At 32.3% G+C, this 18719-nt stretch overlaps 1 protein-coding gene across 2 annotated transcripts in view; it reads right to left on the bottom strand.

Annotated features, from left to right (window-relative positions):
* Positions 1 to 18719, bottom strand: part of LOC140450185 (gastric triacylglycerol lipase-like) — a 153402-nt gene that overhangs the window by 64246 nt on the left and 70437 nt on the right. For both annotated transcript variants that reach the window (XM_072543645.1, XM_072543644.1), the window contains one exon: positions 10447 to 10602. In XM_072543645.1, coding sequence (XP_072399746.1) covers positions 10447 to 10602 — 156 coding nt within the window. The remainder of the gene's footprint in view (positions 1 to 10446; positions 10603 to 18719) is intronic.

The following is an 18719-nucleotide window of genomic DNA, read 5'->3' as shown; positions in this document are numbered from 1 at the left end:
ATGAGCTAGCTGGCCATCGAATATGAGTGTAGTGAGGTCACACAATATTGTATATTTTAAATGACATCTTTTGTAATATTCACACATAAAATTATCTTGGTATTGTTTATAATAATGATAACATTATATAGTTTTTAATGATAACATGATTTAACAAAGAAAAATATGTTATTTTGGAAGATGCTAAATTGATTTCCTCCGAAACAGTTCTTATTGCAAATTGCATAGCAGGCTGAGGCTAGTTTCTTACTTAACAAATCGATATGAACGAACCATTTAAGGTTTCATAACGAATAATTAATAAAAATAAAGATTTAGACTTACGTCGTTGACCTAGAAGTTGTAAGAAGCTGCTCAACATACTTTTTGGACTCTCTGTGTTCGGCTCTTTGTACGCATTTCTTTTGGTTAGTTAAAAGGGTACCCGATTTTGATTTAGGCAAATAAAGACTAGGTACTGCCTCAGGTTTGAGTTTTAGACCCTTTTTAGAAACGTAATTTAAAAGTTCCTGTTGTAAATTTCTTTGGTAATCTTCAGTTTTAAAATGTTTAGAACAAACTAACGGACCAACTCGACATCGAGTTTTTTAAATGAAATTTTTATTTTGCGAGAAAAATTAAGAGATCAATACAAACAATATAAGCAAGAATATACATAACATTCATCAATAATAATGCAAGTAAAAAGTGTATTAAATACCACGATTTCGTCGAAAACAATGTTTTTTGTTACAATGTTATCATTTAGTAGTTAATTTTGCATGCTGATCACGAATCCGGTGTCAAATTTGCTCTATCTTGACGTTTTATGCGCGTTTCGGGTCACTTTCGGTGTCGGATCGCAACCGGAAGTACATATTTAGATTCGTCTCGACGAGACCTTTCGATCCATATATACATTGTGGGGTCTAAAACTTAAAGTAAATTTTAACTTCCGGTCATCTCAAAACCGGAAGTGAATTTTTGTACCAAAAGTATATCTTGACAATCTCATACGTAATACTAATAATATTCCGAAAAAATATTTTAATTATCTAATATGGTTTTTGAGTAAAGTGGTGGACAAGAAAAGGGCTTAGCGTTTTAGTATATAAGATTCTTGCAGTATTACGATTAAAATTATCCTATCTACAACAAGATATAATCCACAGTTTTCTGGTCACACTATCTTTAGGAAATGTATGAAACCTAAAGATTTTATCTTCATTGTCACTATTGCAACAAGCAATAATTGCACAGCGCACTTTGAAAAAGGTACAAAACCAGATATACAATGGCAAATAAAACTTTCAGTTTTACAAAAAAAAAAATACTATACAGTATAAATAAACAGTAACTAAACACCACAAGTACACACAAGTCTCAGACACAGGCGCGCCTTACTGGTAATTTTTTACGCGCTCGTCTGGGATACGGCTGCCGGTTAAATTTTACCCATCAAATTTTTTAAGCCCTTGCGAAGTGGATATTTGTATAAAGACACATATGTAAGCATATATCTAAATTATTTTTCTATTATAAAATAGATGACTCAGTCAGTATTGAGTTACTTTAAAATATCTTTATTATCTCATAACTTGCAATTGGAAATAGTCACCATTGATAACCGATATTATTGTTGAACTTTTGTATTTATACAAGCCTTCTGTCTTGCCGGTGTAAAGTCGTCTGAAGTCGATATTTATTGTGTTTTGCGTATGAACTAATTTGTGTCTTATTTTCATATTATTATATTGTTTGATGAGTAAATTTTTCATGCAATAATCGGTAGGTTATAGTAATGTGTATATTTTTTGTTTTACTAAATTTTATTATAACTCATCTAAAATATATTGAATTGTAAAACAGATTTTTCTTTATTGTAATTTATTTTGTTTTTATTTCAGTAAAACTGCTTGGACGTGAGTGATACTGAATCAGAATAAGCAAATCTACTACTATTTACCCATTGTGTATTTCCTCTGCAGAAAATTTTTAAATTTCAACGGATTTGCATACAAAAAGATTACTTATATTATTAGTATATGTATTAAAACAAAAATAAATATTTTGCCTGAATCCCTAGGAAAAGTAAAGGTTTTACGCTACTGAAAATATATTTTTTATTCAATTATAACCAAAAAAAAACATTTAAAAAAAAAATTAGATCATTTTTTGACCATAATTTCAAAATTAATGTGTACGTTAAGCTGTAATAATGGGTTCGAGGTAGTTCGAGCGGTCTTGACTACATCACACTCCTGGGCCAGCTGTCAAATGTCATGCGCAATATCATACCTTGTGTATTCATTGTACCATGGATTAAAATGACATGTTAGGACGGAAGTCGGAATAAAGCAGTCAATGTAACTAGAGGTATGTGTTTAAATGTGACAGTAGCCAGCAATATGTAAAATTAAATATGTTAAAATGTGATTATTAATTTAAGTAGCATCCATCAATATATTGTAATTAAAGGTATGATTTATCCTAAAATTACGTTGGGAAATTTGTAAATTGGCTATTAATGTAAGTGGACTAGAGTTTGATAAAAGTTATGAGTACAGGTAGGCAACCAACTATACAGATATCTGAATTCAGTGGTGGTGAACTAAAGATTTTTATAAAAAGCCCTATATGTTTTTTCAACATTTGATACCTGGAATATATAAAGCAGATATTTATAGGAAGTAGGGTTTTTTTTTAAATTTCATTATCGCAGAGGAAAATGTTAATTGATATATTTGAGTGTGTTATTGATATGGAATGTGAATAGAACAACTACTGTAGAATAACTATTGCAATGTATTGTTGGTATATTACTTAACTTATAACTTAAATAGAAAAGACCCTACATATTAAAAAGCAACATTTGGTACCTGAGAAATATAAGAAGTGTAAGTTATAAGTTCTTGAACATAAGGTGGATGAATTAAGTTAGATGTTATTGTGTGTTGACATAATATGTAGAACCAACAAAAATTGGAACAAAACAAAGAGAAAAGACTCGACTAGAGGTTGAGATCTCCAGAGGTCCGAAACCATAACATGACGGAAGTATGTGTGGAGAAAAAAATAAAGTATGTTATAAATAAAAATGGAAGGGTGATGATCTTAGTTAAGTGGATGTGTTAAAAGTGGTGTGGGCATTACTAAAATATTGTGAATTATCTGTATTCTTACAGACTGAAATATTGATTGATGCACGTGATTATGTATTTGATATAGGAGGAGGTCAGAATGATTGATTTTTTAAGTATTGCTAGTACATTACTTAACTTATAACTTGAGTAAAAAGTTCCTACATGTTAAAATATTACATTTGTTGCCTGAAAAATATTGGGTATATAAGTTATAAGTTTATAAATATGTGGAAATGACAAGAGTTGATTAAAAAATGTTTAATATGTGTTGACAAATTATTGAAGATTAACAAAATTAATGGGTATAGGGTGAATCTATTAAGTTAAAGTTATGATTTGTAATGTTTTATTCTTGTTGTGATAGGAAAAATTGACTAAACAAGAGACAGATCTCTGAATGTCTGAAATCATAATCTAAAGAAAGCATGTGTTAGTGAGGAAATAGAAGAATGATTTAAAGGAGAATAAAGGGGATGTTCGGTGAATTTTTACTTGGGAAATAGTTGTCAAGTTTTAGGAAGATTTTTTTGAGAAATATTGTGAATGGGAGATACGTCTTCTATGATATTGAGGGTGTGATTATGTTCTTTCAGATGTTGAGAGAAAGTGGAATTGTTTTCTCTTTTTGTGTGCTCTAAAGAGCGTAAAGATAGTGATCTACAGGTTCTTCCTCTATAGGTGGCATCACAGTCTGAATATTTTAGTTTATAAACACCACTATGGTTCATATAATTGATGGTTTCTTTGGAATTAGATATAAACTGTTCCAAATTATTGGGTACTTTGAAAGAAATGTGGATGTTTTCAACTGAACTTTTTATGAGATTTCGAATATTTCGAAAGACTATCATGATGATATGGAAGTGAAACGTAATTAGGTTTAGTGGTAAGGTCTCTGGGGAACGCAGTCTCTTGTAAGGTTTTAAGACGTCATCTATGGATGAGTTTATTGATGATGTTGTGATCATATCCATTATTGACTGTTTTTTGTCTGAGGATATTAAATTCTTTTTTATAGTTCGACCGAGATAGTATAATGATTTCCAGGCGATGGATCTAACTAGTAAAAGCTGCATATTTATGTGACATGGGGTGATTTAAAGAGAAGGGTATTACTTGGTCACTCTGCGTGGGTTTCCTATAGGTACTGAAGTCAAAGTGGTTATTTATTCTGGTGATGGTGAGAGTTGATTGACTTGGATGATCCTAGTTTCATGATAAACTTAATGTTGAGGTGGATTTGGTTGATTGTAGAAAGTAATAGTTCAGCTGAGTTGGAGTTACCTGAAATGAAGACTAAACAGTCGTCAACGTAGCGAAACTAATAGAGGTTCACTCATAACTTTTACCAAACTTTGGTCCACCTACATTAATAGCCAACTTACAAATTTCCCAACTTAATTTTAGGATAAATTATACTTCAAGTTACTACATAGTGATGGTTGCTACTGTTATTATTAATCAAATTTTAACATATTTAATTTTACATATTGCTAGCTACTCTCACATTTAGACACCTACCTCCGGTTACATTGACTCCTTTGTTCCGAATTCAGTCCTAACATGTCATTTTAATCGGTTACTATCAACAAGTCCTCACAGACACTTCGTCTAAGTACTAGCAACCTCCAATGGAGTCTTTGGTTGTCATGTAATCTATTCCTATTGTAACTTAAACATCATAGTTTACTCGAAGGTAATCTAACAACATTTAAAGGGTTTTTACCCATATATTTAGTGGCTTCAAACACGTACGTCTAGTAAGTATTAACCACACTTTTTGTAATAACCTTGGTCAAAATTTTAACTTTCATGTTTGATTTAATTAAAGTGGTTATACTTTTAGGACAGCACTGACGATGGAATATGAATTCCGAAAACGTTCTGTGATCTAGCTCGATAGGGTTTTTATTATTATACCTTTTATAAATTAATTAAAAAAAAATTGATACATGGTACACAGCTAACTACAGGAATTTAGTTTTCTTGTATAAAAGTCCAATTCTTTCTTTAAATTTGTTATATTTTTTTGAATATTTTTAAACAAATCTTCATTAGCCAGTATATTGTTATATAAATGTGACATAAATGTGACATAAATGTGACATAAATCTAAAATAATAAAATATAATCGAAAAACAAAATGAACTAAACTATAAAGAGACGGAACATGCCGCCTGCCTTGAAATACTAGAATTAAAACTGAGATTTGATTTAATTTGATGAGAGTACACATACTCTCCAGTTTTGGTTTGCAGAGTTACCACTCTGACAATGCCATCCTCTCCAGGGTGCACCGATGTGATGCGTCCAACTGCCCAATGGAACGATAGCAAGTTGTCTTCAAGAATTAACACCAAAGCATAGACTATTATTCCATGATCAGTAGCATTAACATTATTGCTGCTGATCAATTAATGAAAATATTCTATGTACCATCGTTTTCAGAAGTGTTGCTTTAATCGTTGGGCATGATGTCACGCTGATAATTTATTGGATGACATATCCAAAAGGTCAGTCTCAGGACAGCTTGTCATTGGGCCACCAATTAAAAAATGTCCAGGGGTAAGGGGAAGAGGGTCATTTGGGTTAAACTACATAGGAGAAATGGGACGAGAATTTAATATTGCCTCTATTTTAATAAGATAAGTTTCCTCTCGTTCGTATGTTGACAAAGTATCCCCTACAATGCGAATTATATTGTTCTTAAGGGGCTTAACTGCGGCTTTCCAAACTCCTTCAAAATGGGGAGATTTGGGTAGTATAAAATGCCAAGCAAACGAGTAAAATAATTCGTGCAACTTGCGATTTGCTCCTACGAAATTGGTAGCGTTATCCGAATATATTTCTGCCCATTTTCTTCGTCTAGCACAAAAACGACGGAAGCTAGCTAAATAGAGTTTGTTAGTTAAGCCGCTTACTAGTTCTAAATGAACGGCTTATGTAGACATATATACATACACGGTGACGTATACCTTTAATCGTCTACGATTGCGTAACCTTTTCTCCTTGATAAACACTACTACTACTACTTGTCGGTTTATAACGTTCTCCGCCGTTTTCCGACTTCCAATCGCCACTTAGACCGGTTGTTCCATAGATCTTCTTCTATGGCCCTCTCTCTCAGTTCTTTATTTATTCCTTCGCTCCAACTTTTTCTCGGTCTACTTCGTTTTCTCTTTCCTTCTGGTTGCCACTTTAGTATTTCTTTTGGCATTCGTTGTTCGTCCATTCTTTGTAAGTGTCCGAACCAGATAAGTTGTTTTGTTGTTAGGTCATCTGTGATTGTTCGTTTGATTCCCATTATTTCTCTAATGCGTTCGTTGGTAATCCTTTCTCTTCTAGATCTTCCTGCGGCTCTTCTCCAAAAATCCATTTCCGTCGCTTTCAGCGTTGACAGTGTTCTTTCTTTCAGTGGCCATACCTCACAGCTGTATAAAGTGATACTTTTTACTATAGTCTCATATATCCTCTTTTTATTTTCTTTGCTGATGGATTGGTCCCATAAAATGGTGTTTAACATTGTGATGGCTTTTCTCCCTGACGTATTTCTCTCTCTTATGGCTTTGTCTAATGTTCCATCTTGTGAAATAGTGATACCTAGGTATTTGTAGTCACAGCAGTGCTTTATCGTAGTGTTATCGTCTAATATGAGATCTTTTTGTTCTGCTCCAATGCACAGGTATTCGGTTTTCTTTTTATTTACTTCCAGACCCCATATATCATACTCTTCAATTAATTTTCGTGCCATATAGTTTAAATCATCATAATCTTGAGCCATTATTACTTGATCGTCTGCAAAGTTAAGCGTATATACCATAGTATTGGTGAGCGGTATCCCCATTGTCCTGCATTTTTGTTTCCATCTTTTTAAAGCACTTTCGAGGTATATTTTAAATAAGGTGGGAGACAAGCAACATCCTTGCTTTAATCCTTTTGATGTTATAAATCCTGTTGTTATTTGTGTCCCCGCTTTTATCTTTATTATTGGTTGGTTGTATAGCACTTTGACGGCTTTTATTAATTCTATATTAATATTCGTGCTTTCCATTGATTGCCACAGCTTCTTCAGTGGAACGCTGTCGTAGGCTTTCCGTAGGTCGACGAACAGCATATAAATCTCTTGATTCCTTGCCATCTTTTTTTCTATTATCTGGGTTAAGGAGAAAATGTGGTCAATAGTGGATCGACCCGTACGAAATCCTGCTTGTTCTTCTGCTTCATAATACAAGTATTCTCTCTCGATTCGGTTCTTTAACACCTTTCCATATATTCGACTCATAGATCCGGTTACAGCTATTCCTCGGTAAATTTCACAATTATTTTTTTCACCCTTTTTATGTATAGTGCTAAGGTGTGATATCTTCCATTCCGTAGGGATTTCGCTTGTGTTTATGCATTCTTGAAAAAGTTGTCGAAGACATTCGTACAATTTGTTCGTTCCGTACTTAAACAATTCTCCGGGTATATCTCCTGGTCCGGGTGCTTTGTTCCTCTTCAGCTGTTTACATACATTTTTAATTTCCTCTGTTGTTAATCTTATTGGCGAGCCAACTATTGAAATTCTATCTTGGTTTTGATTTCTACGTTCCTGAAATTCGACTCTATTCTCTACCAAAAGTCCTTTGAAATACTCTTCCCAGTCTTCAGGTTTTATGCTCTGTATTACTTCTTTATTCTTTTCTTTTGTCAATTTTTTTATCAGTTTCCAGCTTTCTGTGCTTCTGGTTCCTCCTAGATAAGTATTTATTCGTTGGCAGTTTCTTTCCCAAGACTCGTTCTTCTTCTTAGAGATTTTCCTTCGTACTTCTGCTTGTTTTTCCTTATATTTTATTTTGTCTTGTAATGATTTAGAACTTAAATATTGTTGGTATAGTTGTCTTTTACATTTTATTTCTTCCTCTATTTCGTTATCCCACCAGTATGGTTTGTTTACCTTGGGTTTTATGTAGTATCCCATTGCTTCAAATGCTGCTTCGTGTAAACAGTTTTTTATATGTTTATATAGCTGGTCGATATTCTTGGGGGCGGGAATTTGTAGCTTCTTATCCAATCTATTTTTAAATAAGTCTTGGGTACTTTCTTCATCTAGGCTTCTGATGTTGTATCTTCGTTCCTGTATCTTTTCTGTTGTGTTTATGTCTATGCGTGTTTCTCTCTGTGGTCTTCGGATTGGGAAGTGTATTTTTGAACGTAATAAATAGTGATCGCTACCGCATGTTGAGCTTCTCTGAACTCTTACATCTTGTACTCTTAGTCGGGTTTTTTGTTTTGTTACAATATAATCGATTATTGATTTTATGTTTCGTGTTTCCTGAGTCCATGTATAGCTGTGTATCAGTTTATGTGGAAAGTACCCATTTAATATTCTGAGTTGATTCTGGTTGCATAAATCTATGAATCTTTCACCATTGTTGTTCATGGTGTCTTCTCCGTATTTTCCTACTATTTCATCCGCATCTTTTCTTCCTACTCTACTGTTAATATCCCCCATTAATATTATTTCCCGCGATTGACTTATTTTCGATATTTCTTCGTGAAGCTGTTCAAAAAATGCGTCTTTTACGTTGGCTAGTGCGTCGTTATTTATTGCGTATACGCCCATAATTGTTAGTTTATATCCGTGAAGACACATATTTACTTTAATCAATCTTTCACTTATGGCTTCCCAGGTTGTTATGAACTTTCTTAGCCTTCTGTGAATCATTAAAGAAATTCCCTGTTGAGCTCTACATTCTTTTGGTACTCCACTATAGAAATGGTTATATTTTCCTAGATTTTTAGAGCCGGTTCCCTTCTTTTTTGTTTCAGTAATGACTGGTATGTCTATTTTTAGTTCTGTTAATTCATGTAAGACTTCATTGAGTTTTTTTGATATACCTTGAACGTTCCATGTACCAAAAAATCGTGTCCTTTTTCGAAGCTTATGTCGTCTTTGTTGTGCCGTCCTATTCCGAGGCGTGTGATTGGGTTTTTTAACATTTTTATGTTTTTTACAAGTACTGGGGAGTTAGCCCAAGTCCTTGATAAACAGAGGACCGTAATAGTCAACTCCAATGTTAAGAAAAGGTCGAGAAGGAGTTACCAGGTATTCGGGAAGGACCATTTTATAATTTGCCGAACGAAGTTTTACGCGAAAACAAGGGATGCAGTAAAGTTTTTCAAGTTACATTACGTCCGTCTAACGGCCAATAAATTTGACGCACGGAGTACAAGGGGGCTTGGGGACTAGCATGTTTTAATCATTAATCGAGTACTGTAGTGATTAGCTAACAGCAAAATTGGATGATTTTGCTAATCAGATAACGAGATGAGTTAGTAAAAAATGAATACGGAGAAGGTGTACAGGAATAAGAAAAGGGAGTATACGAATAAAGGTATTTAAAAAATCGTGGAATATCATATAGAATATACCTTAATACACTTATACCTAAATAAGAATATAGAAAACTTTCACCAACACGGAAAAGTAAGACCGAGTAACATCTGAGAGCACTAAAATACTATAGGAGTAAAGAAGAACAACTAACAAGAAATAAAAAGGACGAACATTTTAGGGAATTGCTTAACGAAGACCTTTATAAAGATAACGAGAAACAAAGACATAGACGAGAGGTAATTTATTTAATCTAAGACTAAGAGGACATCACTACCAAGCCCTATTGGAATTGGAACCAGAAAAAGTAATAAAATCGGTGAGAACGACAATAATAAGCACTAGCAGTAGAGTAATAGTGTAATTAAATATTGGAGAAAAATTTCAAGTTAGGAAAAGTTTAAGGCAGTCTCTTTGCTAATAATATGTCTAAATCATATGAATGTTATGTCTTTATTATGTTTTCTGTTTATGATTATAATTATGTTTTTTCAGGCAACTAGTATTATTGAAAGAGTAATTTCAATTGTATAACCGATAATTATAAAAATTGGCAAAGCCATATTTAATAGATTTATAATTAAAAAGGGTTAAAAGCAAAGATACTGTATCAATATATGAACTCCTATTCAGGGGTAATTTTTACGTCTTCGTCAGACTTCTTTTAAATTGTTTTGTTTGGAGTTAGAAACCTTTGAGAATTTTTGATGTCGCTAAATTAATAGTATTGCAATAAAAAGATTACTTTTTACCCACAATTTCTGTCTATTTGTTCTTTATCGTATCACATTTACTGCGTTATATTATCTATTTATTTTCCAATCTTTTGTCTTTGCTTTTTTTATTTTCTTTTCTTTTGTTTTCTTATCGTTTCGTTTCTTTTATTTAAATAAAAGATCATTATAATTAAAATGCAGATACAAAAATGGATGATAATTAAATACTCACTTTATCTATAAGTTCAGAATGATGTGTGCCTATTGTTTCCATGCCATGATAACATATTGTTAAAAAATATGATTGTTCTTTGCACAATATCTTAAAAATGGATTTAATGTTAGGAAATATGGTTAACTCGTCAGCTCCAATTAAAGCGTATACTTCCTACAAAAATCAATGTGTCTATACAAATTACAAAATAATAGTAAACAACGAATTTAATTTAAAATATAAAAGAAAGCAATAATTATGATTTTAAAAAGATAATACAAATCTTATCTTGATCTCTTTCCATTTGATTTAATCTAGATCCCGTGATCTATATAAGTGTAGTTGATAATCATTTAAACTATCTTACAAGTACAATAACTAAAGTTTGAATATTTAACTGCTAGTTTTAATTAATATTAGTTCGACAATTTTTTTATTAACGTTTAAGTTTTTAAATTTATTTCGCAATAAAAACCATAAGTAAAATTGTTTGCCTTTACAATGTCAAAGGGATGTAAGGTCCAGTGACCAAAGAATCAGAACCAACGACCATATAAACGATAGACACGTTCTTTTAGCAGAGTTGAAGCAAACATAAAATTTAGAGTGTGACGTCACGTTACGGCAATAGGCGACGCGACGTTGAAAGCCCAAAACGGATTTTTTAAAAATTTATTTTCGTAACAAAATTTATTTATTAGGAACGTAAGTATGGTAACAACTACAAAACAAAAGCTCTTAATCTAATTAAACACTGGTATATATAGTCTTTCTATATGTCGTCACACATTGGATAATCCAGGGACGTAACTCCTCCGCTCTTAGAAAGAAGCATATCCTTGGGGTGTGCTTCTTTACACAATAAATCATTGGGTTTCTTCCTTTCTTGTTTCTTCTTGTTTTCTTTGAGGCACAGTTTTACAATATTTAGTTAATTTTTTTTTTATTAACACCTGTGCGGTGTTTGTATATTGCTATCTGGTCACCAATGACCAATTATCAGTTATTTTCTGACCTAACATAATAACACCAAATGATTAAATCTAAGGCTTACCCTATGGCTTAGTCTTATTTTATCTATTAACTAATGCACTACAACTAACATGCAATAATTTCACAGCACTATACTCTGCTTTTTACACTAAACTGTTACACATTTACACTAGCTCAAACGGTTTTGCCCTTATGAGTCTTCTCTTTAGTTCAGTGTTGTCAAGAAGCTGGATTGCCTCGACATTCACATGACTATGCAGCCTCTGCTCGTAACTTGCTGCTGTTCTCTTGATTATTTCGATCACAGTTTCCATACCCAGGTCCTGGTGGAGGTTGCTGTTACGGATATACCAAGGAGCATCAACAATGTTTCTCAGTACTTTGTTTTGAAATCTCTGGATAATATGTATATTACTAGCTTTGATACAGCCCCAGAGTTGGCACCCATATACTCATACTGGCCTCAGTACTTGCTTGTAGATGGATAATTTATTATGAATTGATAATGTTGAATTTTTTCCAATCAGCCAATACAATTTCTTATATCTAATATCAAGCTCCCCTCTTTTCTTTTTGACATGGACTTTCCAGCGCAGCTTCGCGTCTAGGGTGATGCCCAAGTATTTTGCTGATGTTGCATAAGGAATTCGGGTATCATTTATTCTAACTGGCAAATTTTCTATTTTTTTATTTGTAAAGTTAACGTGTGCAGATTTAGTCTCATTTAATTTTATTCGCCATTTTCTGGTCCAGTTATGTATTTTATTTACTGATAGTTGCAGCTTATCAGTCGCTTCTTTACTAGTGTCTCCTATCGCCAGTATGGCTGTATCATCCGCGAAGGTGGCAATAGTATTTTGTATTTTGTTTAGTTAAATAATAATAAAATTTAAATAAAAATTATTATATATATACAGATTGTCCAAAAACTTGTTTGGTTAAAATAAATTGAATTATTGTCTTTTAAATTATATTTTTGTGTTTCTATATATACATATATATATATATATATATATATATATATATATATATATATATATATATATATATATATATATATATATATATATATATATAATGGCTATACACCCCAGTGTGGGGTTAAACCGCAAATGCTTTCTAGATCCGATTTCTTAAGTGGATCAGTCTTTTTTGTTTATCTTATCTTCTTGACAATATCTCTCCATTTTTTCCTGTCTCTAGTTCTTCCTCTCCATTCTCTGACTCCTGCCCTTTGGAGGTCTTCTTCAACTTCTTGCAGCCACTTTGATCTCGGTCTTCCCCTTCTCTTTTTTCCTCCTGGATTCCATTCTATCATTGCGTATGTCACTGCCTCATCGCCTGCTCGACAAATGTGACCTAACCATCTAACTCTGCATTGCTTTATTTTAGTTACGATGTCTTCCTTAAGTTCTTCCTTAATTTCTGCATTTGTTCTACTTCTATATTCATTTTGCTCTGTTCTGATTGGTCCTAGTATGGTTCTCATAATCTTTCTCTCTGCTATTCTTAAGTCTTCTTCATCTTTTTTAACCATCGTCATTGTTTCTCCTGCATATAATAATATTGGCCTAATTATGGTGTTATAAATGCTCATCTTACTTTTTTTAGTCAGTGTTTTGCTTTTAAGTAATCTTTTGTTTGCAAAAAAAGCTTTATTCGCTGCTAATATTTTTTCTTTTATTTCGGATTTCCTTTCTCCGGATTTACTTATTGTAACTCCTAGGTATTTGAAGTATTCTACTTCTTCAAACTCAGAACTTCCTATTTTGATTTTTTCTTTCATTGGTTTTTTCCCTAATCTTAATATTTTTGTCTTTTCTTGATTTAATCTTAGCCCCATTACCTCCCCTTTCTCTCTTATTTCTTCTAGCATTTCTTTCATTATTTTTCTGTTCTTTGCAATAATAGCAATATCGTCTGCATATGCAATTATTTGACCACCTCTTGTTCTGAGATTTCCTTTATTTATATTTCGTAGTACATATTCTAATGCTAGATTAAATAGCGTTGTTGATAAGGCATCTCCTTGTTTCATCCCTTTATTTATAATGAATTCCTCTGTCTCTCCTCTTTGTGTCTTTATGCTTATTTTTGTAGTTCTCATTGTCATTTCTATTAATTTTCTGAGTTCATGTGGAATTTTTAATTTTTTAAGTGCTATCATTAATCCGTTCCTTTTAATTGAATCAAATGCCTGTTTGAAGTCTATGAATAACATTTCCAATTCTAATTTATACTCGTTTGCTTTTTCCATTATTTGTTTTATTGTGTGTATTGCATCTATTGTAGATCTTCCTTCTGTGAATCCACATTGGTACTGTCCTACTGTCTTCTTTGTGATCTTTGATAACCTCTTTTTTATAATTGATGTCAATATTTTATATGTTGTATTTAGTAACGTTATTCCTCTATAATTTTCACAGATTTGTTGGTCTCCCTTTTTATGTATTGTTATGATCTGCCCTACCTCCCAGTCCCCTGGCATTTTCTCTTCTTTCCATATATTTTTCAATAGTGCCAGTATTTTTCCTCTTAGTTCCCTTCCCCCGTATTTTATTAGTTCCATATTAATGCCATCTTTACCAGGGGCTTTTCCATTTTTGCTTCTCTGTATTACTTCATCCAATTCCTCTAATGTTGGTTCTTTTGAAATTTCGATATCAACTTCATCTACTTCATCTGCTTCTTCTTCGTGCACCGTTTCCTCCTCGTTATGCATTTCTTCTTCTGTTGTTTCCTCCGTCAAGAGCTCTCTGTAGTAATCTCTCCATACTTGTTTGTATTCTTGGTCCTCTATTATCACTATACCCTCTCTATTTTTTATTCCGTTTGTTTTGCCCTTGTATTTTTTGTTTTGTTCTTTAACTTTTTTGTAAAAACTTTTCGTATTTCTGTTTGTTCTTTCCTGCTCTATTTCCTGCATTTTTTTGTCTACCCATCTTCTTTTATTTTGATTTATCACTTTCTTAGCATTCCTTCTTAATTTTTCATATTCTTCTCTGTCTTCCTCTTTATCTGTTCTTAGCCATTTATTTCTGGCTTGCACTTTTTTTCCTGTTATTTCTCTACATTCTTGGTTATACCATTCGTTTTTTGTTTTAGCCTGACTTTTACCTATCTGCATATTTGCACCTTCTTCTATTGATTTTTTGATCGTCTCCCATTCTGTGTTTATATCTTCTGCTTTATATTTCTCTTTTATTTGAACTGTTACTGCCTCTTCATATTTTTTTCTTACTTCTTCATTACTCATTTTATTGACATTCCACTTTTTATGTTGGTTTTTTTGTTTTGTTTCAATTTTAACTTTTTGTCTTATAGTGGCTGTGACCATGTAGTGGTCTGAATCTGCACACGCACCTCTGAACGTTCTTACATCTTTTATTGACGATTGCTTTCGTTTATTAATCATTATGTGATCAATTTGACTATATGTTTTCTGATCTGGTGACCTCCATGTTACCTTATGTATTTTAGGATGTTCAAATTTTGTTGAGCTTATTAACAAATTTGTTCTTGTTGCTAGGTTACATAGTCTTTGCCCATTGTCATTCGTGTTTTCGTGTATTGTATGCTTTCCTGCAATTTGTTGTAAAAAGTCCTCTTTTCCAATCTGGGCGTTGAGGTCTCCTAGTACAAATATGACATCTTCTTTGGGTATTTTTTCTATCTCCTCTTCGACCCTATCATAAAAGATTTCTTTTTCGTCTGCATTGCTTGTTTCTGTGGGGGCGTATAAATTCAAGACTGATATATTAAATGGTTTGCTGTTGACTCTAACATAGGCCATCCTTTCGCATATTGGCTTGAAATTTATAATTTTATCTCTTAGGTGCCTTAGTATCATGAATCCCACGCCTTTTTGCCCTTGTTTCTTTCCTCCTGAATATAACATTGTAAAGTCTTGTTTGTCAATCTGTCCCTGTCCCTCCCAGCGTAATTCTTGCAGTGCTGCAATATCTATTTTATACTTTTTGAGTTCTTTTTCTATTTCTAGCATTTTTCCTGGAGTTAGCATGGTTCTTATGTTCCATGTGCTTATTTTCAACTCTTTATTTTTTTTGTTCTGTTGTCTTCGTTTTTTATTTTTGTTTTCTTGTCTATCTTTCTTTATTGCACTTTTGTTGTACCCGGGTTTATCTGCAGTCATTTCCTGTTTCTTTGCCTCGTCCGTCAACGAATAATGCATCGTCTCATCCCTTGCTAGTTTTTTGAACCACCTCCATGATGGTCCTCCAGCTGGTTGGTGTTTCTATTCCATCTCCTTTCTAGACCATCTATTATAAGTTTGTTGGCTTTAATTTGGACACGTTTACCTTTCTTTATTTCATCTTTTGCTATTCTTCGTATTTCCTTCTGTATTTGTAATTCCTCTGTCGTTAGATCATTGTTTATATATATTTTTTCTTTTTTCACTTCTTTAAGTTTACTTTTATTTTCCATAATTTTTGTTTTTTCTTCTTTGTTTGGCAGTCTGACTAAACATGTTTTATCTCCTAGTTTCACTGCTTCTTCTATATTTACGGTAATATTTAGCTCTTTTGTCATAAAATTTCCTATTACTTCTTTTAGTATTCTTCTATCTCCAGTTTCTATTGTCATTCCCTGTATTATCACATTATTTTCTTTTCTTATTCTATCCAGCCTTTCAAGGCGTCCTTTTGTCTCATTCAAGTCCTTTTTGATTTGTTCATTTTCTTTCCAGATTTCACTATTCTCTTGTTTTAGTTCTGCTAGTTCAGTTTTGAGTTCCCTCATTTCTTCTCTGTATTGTTTTTGTTCCGTTTTTACTTCTTTTATATCAGTTTTTAATTCTTGTAACTCTATTGTTAAATTTTTTATCATATTTAGTATTTGATCTATTTTGCTATCATCTTTGTGACTTTTAACCGGACTTCTTTGTACTTTTTTCCTGGGACCAAATAACAGTCCCTCTTCTTCTCTATTTCTTTTCCGATTGTCATCAGATGTATTATCATCTGAATCCATATTTTTACTGCTACTACTCGCGATAGAGCCAACCTCCCCACTCAACGCGTCGAAGGAAGATGGTTCTCTCAAGCAGTAGCTTGTAGTAATTTATTTTCACGTTTTCTTCCTGAATAAATTAATTTTCAATTAAAATAATTGTCAGTTACTCTGGAACGGTTTGATGTGGCAACGCCCACCTCTAGCTTTTAAAACTGATATAGCGTTAATTACCTGGGTCGGTTTTGTTTTTAGTTTTTTTGTGTTGAGAGTAAATAAAATTTCCTTCGCCTTCCTAAATTTATCGAGGTTATGCACTTACCTCTCTTCCTTTGCTATAATTAGCATTAACACTTTTAATCTTATATTACACACTGCACGCAAAATCAGCAAAATTATCGACTCACAATAACCAAAAATTGAAATTATTATGGAGCAGAATTTACACACGTCTATTTCTTACACTAGAGATGTGTTTGTGTTTCTAACTTTTCTAAAATATCCTTAGTTTTTCTAAGGTTAATTGTATTAAGAGTTTTTGGTAAAAAATTTGAACTTTCATTTTGAAAAATATTAATAGAAGGAATAACTTTTGGAAGTTTTATATGAGCAAAGTGACTTTTTTCTGTTTGGAAGACTTCATTCTTGATTTTCACCGTACATTCGGGAACTTATTCTTAAACGTAGCTTCCATGTATTGGTAAATTTTCTTTTGAGTTTGGGCACTCGATAATTGCTAATTCTTCTTCTGGAACTGTAACTATCCATTTTCCGTCGCTGATTCTTGTAGATTCTATCTTCTTTATCTTTACTTCAAAATATTTACATGACAATGCCTTTCGCTTGAAATTTATTAATTGGACTGCACAAGGGGCGTCTTCGGTTATCGTTAGTTTATTACTTCCTTTATATATGTATTCTTCTAGTGCATTTCTTACATAAAAACTTACTTAAAACTTACATAACTAGATAATTTTAATTAGTTAAGTTTTAATGTTTTGTAAATTTGAAAATTTAATGGATTAACCTCATGTTGTAAGTTTTTATACTAGTTTTATACAATGCAATTTAATTTTAATTTCATTGTATTTACTGATACCATATTTTAGCATATCCTGAAGAAGCAAATAAATTTTGCGAAAGCTAGATAAAGAACAAAGAGTTTCACTTTCCTGCTCTATTAATGACTGCAACCCCAAAATAAAACTTTATTTTATATATATATATATATATATATATATATATATATATATATATATATATATATATATATATATATATATCTAAAGCTCGGATTATAGGCAAAATGCCTTTTTTGCTTATTGTGCCTATTATAATTGTTTTTTGCACTTTTTGCCTTTTTTCGTAAATTCCGCCTATTTGTGCCTTTTTTAAAATTTCATGGTACTACCCATGATATTATTCTATTACTAAGCCATTCTATAATAAAATTTTGGGTCAATAATAAAATATCAATGGTTTGTTTATATAACAGATTTCTAGGAAAATGTACCTGATCGAGACTTGAGGGTTAACTATTTGGAAATCCCTAAGCTTTCTTAGTTTATTATCAGTTGTACAGTCGGTTACTGTATCAGAGTTTAGTCACAAATTGCTATATCCTAGTTTAGTTTTTTTGCGTATACTGAAAAGCAAAGAACACGTTTTAAAACGTTTTAGACATTTGTGTGAAAAGATGACATCTAAATTAAGGCTATGGATCGCACCTTATTCGGAACTTTCTCTAGAAGGAGATGGAGCATTTTGTAAACCATGCGGCAAATCGGTAAGTTTTATTTTTTCTATTTTTTTCTCGTCCCACAACATAACTAAATTCTAAAGCGGTTTTAGAATTCTAATTATTTTTTTTTTAATTCTCAGATTTCAAGTGGAAAAAAGTACTTTATTGACCAGCATTGTGGAACCCCACTTCATAAACGTAATTTGGAAAAATTAAATTCCTCTAAGTTAGCCCAAATATCTCTGCGGGATAGTTTAAGCAGTTCAAAAAAAAGGAGTAAGACGCATTTAAATTTGATTTATGCCAGATGATGATTGCATCCAACATTCCTCTATATAAAGTTAATAAACCTAGTTTTAAATGCTTTTTCGAAAAATATATTAATAAATGCTTACCGGACGAGAGTACATTGAGAAAACATACTGTGGAAAAATGTTATGTGGAATGTATTTCAAAAATTAAGCGGGAGTTAGAGGGCAATTTTGTATATTATCGTGGATGATACGACAGATGTATGCGGCAGGTATATAGCTAATTTAATGATTGGAATTTTGAACGAAAACTTTGCGAGAAGACCTTATTTTTG

The sequence above is a fragment of the Diabrotica undecimpunctata genome, chromosome 9 (assembly GCF_040954645.1).
Source record: "Diabrotica undecimpunctata isolate CICGRU chromosome 9, icDiaUnde3, whole genome shotgun sequence".
In the NCBI taxonomy this organism is placed as follows: Eukaryota; Metazoa; Arthropoda; class Insecta; order Coleoptera; family Chrysomelidae; genus Diabrotica; species Diabrotica undecimpunctata.
The sequence above is the reverse complement of the archived record's forward strand: the minus strand, read 5'-3'. Positions and strand labels throughout refer to the sequence as shown.